General features: G+C 47.0%; 1 protein-coding gene across 2 annotated transcripts in view; it reads left to right on the forward strand.

The window, feature by feature from the left end:
- Nucleotides 1–187: 187 nt before the first annotated feature.
- The window catches only part of FGF13 (fibroblast growth factor 13), a 540850-nt gene continuing 533106 nt past the window's right edge, over nucleotides 188–7931 (forward strand). The window contains exon 1 of one of the 2 annotated variants that reach the window (XM_004380939.1): nucleotides 188–416. In XM_004380939.1, coding sequence (XP_004380996.1) covers nucleotides 368–416 — 49 coding nt within the window. In that variant the 5' untranslated portion in view covers nucleotides 188–367. The remainder of the gene's footprint in view (nucleotides 417–7931) is intronic. The other variant, XM_004380940.1, reaches the window with a different exon arrangement.

Below are 7931 nucleotides of genomic sequence, written 5' to 3' on the forward strand. Positions count from 1 at the left end.
GGCCAGCGGCGGCCGGGGAGCCCAGAGTCCCGGGCTGGGGAGCGAGGCGCTCGCGGGGTGCGGAGGGCGCGCCCGCCGCTTTGTCTGCACTTCTTGACGAGCCGAGCGGCTCCTCCCGCTGCCGGCCGCTGGGCTGGCGGCGGCGGCGGCGGCGGCAGCTCCTCCTTCACCCTCTCCTTTCCTCCCCACTCTTCGCAGGCGGCGGCGGCGGCGGCGGCGGCGGCGGCGGGGAAACGCGGGTTCCGGCCGAGCCACACTGAGGGGAGCTCGCGGTCGCCACTTGCCGCCCTAAGCGCTCTCCCGAGTCCGGCCCGCTCGGCGAGGACTTCCGTCTCCTGAGCGACCCTTGTCAAGCAAGCTGGGATCTATGAGTGGAAAGGTGACCAAGCCTAAAGAGGAGAAAGATGCTTCTAAGGGTAAGCCCGCCGCCGAGCCCGCCGGCTTCCTTCCGCGGTGTCCTCGCCCGCTCGCGTGCGCGCGGCGATCCCTGCCTCCCGCCCCGAGCCTAAGCCGCCCGTGACCTCTGTGACCCCGGGCGACCGGGTGGGGGAGAGGCCCGAGCCCCCGGGGGGGTCTGGGTTTGCACCACTTTCCCTCCGTCCTCGCGGAATTGTCGCCCCGCGAGTGCCTCCAGCCTCCTCCACTACCCCTCTGGACGCACGGTGGTGGCGCTGCAGGCAGCCGAAGCTGCTGCAGCCCGGAGCGCCGGGCACCGCGCCGCCTGCCACCGGCCGGCCGCTGTCAGTGCGAGTGCATGTGTGTGCGTGTGCGCGAGTGTGCATACGTGTGCTGCGCGGGTGCAACATGGTGACATACTCAGGAATCTGCCCTGAGCCCACCTTCAACCCCTCTCCCCGCCCCCAATGCAAACAAAGAGCCCTGCCGAGGAACAGAACCCCTCCCCCCGCGCTTCTTTCCCTTTCACACCCCCTGTCCCCCAACTCCCTACCCTCATGAAGGGTGCAGGAGCTTGCACCCTTTGACACGCCGGGTGCAAAAGTGAGCAATCCCCCTGCCTTGGCGCCGCCCGCGATGCGCCTAGCCAGTGCAGCCTTGCCAAACCGGGGAGAACAAAGGCCACTGTCCCCTTGCCACCCGTGCCCAGTGGGAGCTGGCGACCGCTGACAGGGACAGGTCCCCTCCCTCTGCTCTCTGGGGTTCTGCCCCCTGGCCCGGGGCGCTCGTCCACCGGTTCCCCAGAGCGCACGTCTCGACCTGGGGCCTCCCACCGGCGGGTTGGGGAGGCGCAGCGGAGTGGGGCTCAGGCTAGGGAATACTCGGACTAAGGCAGGGGCGTCCCCCGCCTGGCAGTCCTCGACGTAGCCTTGCTGAGGCCCCTGCTTAGCTCCAGAACAGAAACTGGAGACGACAGCCTCATAGAGAGAGACGCAGAGAGGGGGTGTGGAAGAGCAGAGGGGGACAGCAAGTGTCTTAGGTGCAGGTGTCCGGAATGGCCACAGAGTAGATCCTGGAGTGGGCTGGGCCAGCCCTGAGTGACCCACGCTGCAGAAGCGGGGCTTCTGCGGGCGGAGTCCAGTTTTCCTCTGCGGGGCTCCACCTCCCTCAGCCCTCAAGCCCCCTTCCTCCCACCCCTTTCCCTATTCCTCTTGCTCATCTCCTCCTTTCCTGCCTCTCCCCATCTCATTGCTTTCGTTCCCATTCCCAGGAGATTCTAGGGCAGCGCCCAGCCCTCCCCCGCGGAAAGTTGTCAAAGTCTTCAGCTCAGGGCCTTTATCCTTGTTTCTAAATGGAGCAGTTTCTGTTCCAACTAGGCAAAGGGGCGAGCAAAGGCTGGGGAAGTTGATGGGGGCTTAGATCTGTTGTCCTAAGGATCTGTGTTGCCACTGGCTTAGCTCTATGCTGGAGCTCAACCCCTTAGGACCCACTCACACCTGCTGGCTGTTTGAGGTGCACAGAGTAATTGAGGTTGTAACTTGGGAAAGTAGAACTGCTGCTAAACATTTCCAGGGCTTTCCGAATTGTGGACTTAAACTTGCAGTCATATAAGGAGAAATTACTTCAGGGTCTATCAAAGGTTTTGTTTTCTACTGAGGACCTAGACAGGTAAATGCAATTGAAGATGGTAGCACCTAACCAAGCTAGGCAGCCCTGGTGGTGCCATGGTTAAGCACTCGGCTGCTAACGGAAAGATTTCAGCCTAGGAAACCCTATGGGGCAGTTTTAGTCGGTCCTATAAGGTAGCTATAGACGGAGGGCATACAACAACAACAATTTATCTAGGCAGGTGATTCCATTCCCGAATCAGGGAGTTTCTGGAACTCTGGTTCCTGATTTCCAGCAGGTGGTTACCTAAGATTTATTTCCAGCTGCCTTTGAGGGTGGGGAGGGGGGATCCTGGCATCAAACTCATCCACAAAAAATGAGTTGCTGTCCTTAAGAATATAATTCGCAATTGTCCAGAATGAACTGACAAGCCTGGAAACATTAGGACAGGTTTCTGTAACTCAATTAACCTAAGTTTCTACTAGGCTATGTCATAACATTTTCTTATGTTAACTCACCACATTTGAAACTACATACCTCCCTGTAGGAATTGTGTAATTAGCATTTGGAATTGCGGTTGTAATTAGAATAAATTAAAGTAATTTTCGGCTGCTAAGAGTAGGATTGCCTTTTCAGCCTTTCTGTTGGTTTATTGAATTGAAAGTATTTTCATAATAACGACTGCCTAAGAGTCGTTGGAGTGCTGGTGGCATAGTGGTTTAAGAGCTTGGCTGCTAACCAAAAGGTCAGCAGTTCAAATCCACCAGCCACTCCTTGGAAACCCTATGGGGCAGTTCTACCCTGTTCTATAGGGTCGGTATGAGTCGGAACCGACTCGACAGCAAAGGGTTTAGAGTCGTTAGTAGTTTCTCTTTTCAAGAATGTTAAAAGTCCCAAGTGACTAAATTTTAAAGACTACTTTTTATATTAGAGATGAAAGATACTAGGTCTATTCCTTTTTTCAACCAATAAAGTTGGTTTATATTGACCATATTTATGAAGAAGTTTGGTTATTTACAAAGTTCCTATATGTAGGGTTTTTTTTTTTAAAGCTGAGAGACTCATTAGTAACATTCTTGAATTGAACATTTAATAGATACTTTGAATGTACACATTTAATTTTGAACAATAGTATGAAAAATGATTGGATAAAGTCTAATAACTTAGTAATGGTTTGAATGAATTTCGTAAGCTTATTTAGAGCCTGCCGTGAGCTTAAATTCAGCCTTCTATCTCATCAGTTTGTGAACAGACAAGGGCTCGTCCAGGATATGAACCTGGGGGTTCATGCCCACAGCCTGTCACAACTAAATAGAATATTATCATAGAATACAGTGTTTCTAAAGCTTTTTAAGCACAGGTAGTAGGTAGTCTTGGAAGTACAACCAGAACGTTCCTTAGAAGCAGGGATGGCAAGAGTATGTCTTACATACTTTGGACATGTTATCAGGAAGGATCAGTCCCCGGAGAAGGATATCATGCTTGGTAAAGTAGAGGGTGAGCGAAACACAGGAAGACCTTCAAGGAGATGGATTGACATGGTGGCTGCAACAATGAGCTCAAGCATAACAATGATTGTGGGGATGGAGCAGGACCAGGCAGGGTTTTGTTCTGTGGTACATAGATAGGGTGGCTATGAGGCAGAACCACTCGGGCACCTAATAACAACAACAATTACCACCTCATACACCTGTTATAGAGATCATTTGCTAATGGATGGAAGACTTCCAGTAAATATGGTAGACTGAGTTGATATAGGAAGTCACCCCTCTCTGTGCAAACATCTAGAAATGCTGAATAAAATTAACCAAATATAATTTTAATGTGCATCCAAGCTCAAAAGCAAGAAAGAAAAATTCCTATACGTCAGAAATGAAGAAGGAATCCAAAACCAGAGATAAGAATTGGAACTAAAAGCAAACGGCCTCTAAAGAGTTAACAGAAATTTATATGTCTTAGTGTCTGGTATATGACATTTTAATGCATGCAGTAAAAATGCAGCTGCCCTGTTGGGCCTGTGCAAGGCAGGGTGATTGAAACTGAACTCCCAACATAAAGCAAAGTTCCGAACTCGACGGCAGCTAACAACCACCACAGGTTGGTAGTAAGTTATTTTGTGCTGCTGAATGAAATATGACTTTAAGAGTATATAAATCGCTGGTTGTCTTTTTAAATGACACTTTCATCAACTCCATGAGGTTAAGACCAGTGGTGGATAATGATCTTTTTGATAACCCTTTTAACAACGTAGCTAGGCAAATAAACTGTTCTCTTCAGGAGAGGAGAGAAGATCTTGATTGTGTTTGAAACTATTAAAAAGGCCTCTTGTGCAGCAGATCAGCTTTGGTGTATTTACTTATGCTTCTCAGAAACTTTGAGATTCGCAGATGTGTATGTAGTTTGGGGCATGCAGCTCCTGAACAGGAGGGTCTATTTCTTTTTCAGGGAGGAGGAAAGCATAACGTTTGTTTGTTCAAGCAGATATTTGCTTAGCTTTGGCTCAATCTTCTCCACCCTGTCACATAAGATTTTTTCAGCAGTTCTGTTGGTAAATCACCCAGTTAAGACTCCGTGTGGTTTACTGCAACTATATTCCTATGGCATTGGAAAAATTGTCTTTTCTAGATTGAGTAAAAGTGCTAACTAGAACTGTCATTCGGTTTGTAGCTATGTATTTGGATTTGGATCTGTTTTTGCAACAACTCTTTGCCTTGTGCGTAGCCAGAGAGCCACCACATCCGGGCAAGTGTCAAGGCTTTGTGGGCTGTGGGTTTTGTTGGTGGGACAGTGCTAGTATCAGGCAAGGCTCGTGGTGACTGCTGGGCAATGGAGGACAATTCCTTGCATAGTCCCGGTGGCGTCACTAGGGTTGGTGTCACCCAGTGCGGTAACTCATGGCGTCACACCCCCGCCCCCATGAACCTCCTCCCATACCAGACCTTACAGAATCCTTAGTAATGTTTATTACCAATTTTAATCATAGAATAATATGTGATAAACATAGTTGCAGATTGCTTAACTGTAATATTTCTTAGATTATATGAATACTAACATCAAAATTGTTTTGTAACATCTTTCTACCTAGAATTACAACATCATTAGTTACATTATTAGTAACTGAGCAGAAGCCTTTTTTGATGTTTCTCCTTTCCCTTTAATTACTGCTTCATTCTCAAAAAAGTTATTGCTATAGGTTCACAAATACTAATTACCAAAATATTGTAGCTAAAACACCAGAAAAGTCGACATAATCAGCGACTATAAAAACACCAGCAACAACTGAAAACAACAATGCGTGCTGGTGTAGCGCATGTGGACGAAACCTGGTGGTTTGAATCGTCATTGTAGTTGGGTCATAATGACAGCTCTGACCGGAGCGCATTACAAGGTTCAAAAAGAAAATTAGCATAGAGTTTTACCCTTGCGGGTATACTGATACAGGTAAACTGGGCTAACAAAAAATGTTTTTGTTGTTATAACTAACTACAGGGCTATTTTTATAAAAAATAATACATTTCTGCTGAAACACTGCACAAAACTTTTATAGACAATCATTTTGGTGTCACCCTCTCTGACAGTGCCATCCAGTGCAATCTGGGCTCCCTGCACCCCCAAGTGATGCCACTGCATAGTCCAAGAAGCCACCCGCTTGCACAGCTGTCCCTGTAATGGAGGAGTACAGTGTCCACATGCATTTATGGGCACGGCTCATTTTCTGCTCACTTGCTGGCCTTTTCCAACAGCCTCCCTACCCTACCTAAGGACAGGGTATTGTGGTCAGGCAGTCAACGTATCTAGGCTCAAACCCTGAATGCCATTCCAAAAGATCATCTTGGTGGATTTACTGTAACAGGTGACAGCAAGTGTCTTCTAAGGCTTAGGCCAAGCGAAACAGGTGTTTTTAGAGTTATCCTTACTGCTAAGAAGTCATGACGTTGGTGACCTCTTGTTAAAAAACAACAATCGTAAGCTACCTATTACTCATGTAAAGACTTGTTTTCTTACTTTGTGAACAAGTCATCCTGGACCAGTGGCTTTATGGACAATGTCATAAGCCACACATACACTCTTCTTTGTTGAAGGTGGCAATCATAACCTCGGTGAGGGAGTGTAGCCAGAGAGATCTCTTTTCTGTAACCATTTAAATTGGGCACACCATTTGCATAAATCTCCAGTGTTAGTCTGTTCTTGGGGATAGACATAGATGAGTGTACAAATGCCCTCAAATCCTCTTCATCACTGTTTCCAGTGGTGTGCAGCTTCTTTATTGAAAGAGGCTGAAACTAGAAGGGGTAGCAAGATGGGGCACTTGTTAGTAGTTACTGTATCTTCTGCCTAGCTTAGTATTGCTTCCTCCAAGTCTCTTTCAAGTACACGTCAAACCATTAGAAGGGGTTAAAGGGCATGCTGGCGCTGGAGCTAGGGGTGAGGTTGGAGTAGGGATGGATGTTAGGCTGGGGCCTAGGGGAGAAGCAGGAAATGATCTGCGGGTTGAGGTCCATGCCCGTGGCAGGGGGATGTATGGTGGCCTGGGAAAAGAAAGAAGAGGAATCAGGGGTGGGTGGTAAGCTAGCAGGCTGATTTGTGAGGCAGTGCGTAGGGAGAAGAAACTGCGTTCCAGGTCTCTTTGCAGCTGTGCTGTTTTATGTCCAAATCGACTCCTCATTCTGGGAATGACAAACAACACAGAACAACCGAAATGTGTTGCAGCTCTTCAAATATATCCAATAAAGAGGATTTCTAGTGTCTCCTTTATTATGGCTTATAATTTGAAAGGAATGGAAAATAACTACCAAGATTAAACAGTTGGAGGAGAAAAAAAAATGAATTAAAGCATGGTGGGTAGAGGGGATCCTTCATGTCTATTACTTTGCTATTTAATATTACCTTTGAAATGTGAAGATTAGGTACATGACATGGTTTTAGTAATTAGTATGGAAGACAGATGTCCGCATAACTCATTTTCTGCTGTCACCAATTTACCTTTCCCCATTCAGAAGACACATCGTCACCAGGATTTATCAGCACAGGCTGAGGACTGGATTTTGGGCATGATGTCCTGCGTAACATGGTTCATTTTCGTCACATGGTTCATTTTCGTCACTCTTCATCAGCTTGAAATGTAGGTTATCTAGTTGTGATAAACCAGTTCTACGAACTCAGTTGAATCATACTTTTGACTTTTTTTTTAACATGGCATTATCACTTTGGTGAATGCTATATATATTTTTTTAATGTTTTATTTGTTTTTGGTGGTAATATATGCAATCAAAGATACATCCATTCACAATTTCTAAATGAACAGTTCAACAACATGGGTTACCTACTTCACACTGTTAACTATTCTCACTATCTCTTGTGAGAATAGTAACCCATCTTGTTTCATCACCGTTAATTTAGGCTCTCTGACCCTTAAAAAGTTCTCATCTGCTTTAGATTAACTGTTGTCAGTTTACACTCATAGAAAATTCTTTGTAAGAGCGCTATGCTTAAGGCAAACATTCTTACTTGGGCTAAGCTGTTGTTAAACAATGGCTTCATGGGATAGTTTTGGTTCAAAGTTTAAAGATTATTTCTGGGCATTAGTTTTGGGGGTTCCCCCATTGTCTTAGTTATCTAGTGCTGCCATAACAGAAATACCACAAGTGGATGGTTTTAACGAAGAGAAGTTTATTTCCTCACGGTCAAAGTAGGTGAAAAGTCCAAATTCAGGGCGTCAGCTCCAGGGGAAGCCTTTCTCTCTCTCAGCCTTATCATCAGTGTTCCCCCGGACTAGGAGCGTCTCGACGCAGGGACCCCAGTCCAAAAGACGCGCTCTGCTCCTGGCACTGTTTTCTTGATGGTATGAGGTCCCCCTGTCTCGCTGCTCACTTCTTTCATATCTCAAGAGATTGCTGCCTCAGGACACAATCCAGTCTTGTAGATCC

Source organism: Trichechus manatus, unplaced genomic scaffold (genome assembly GCF_000243295.1).
Source record: "Trichechus manatus latirostris isolate Lorelei unplaced genomic scaffold, TriManLat1.0 scaffold00079, whole genome shotgun sequence".
NCBI classification, from domain to species: domain Eukaryota; kingdom Metazoa; phylum Chordata; class Mammalia; order Sirenia; family Trichechidae; genus Trichechus; species Trichechus manatus.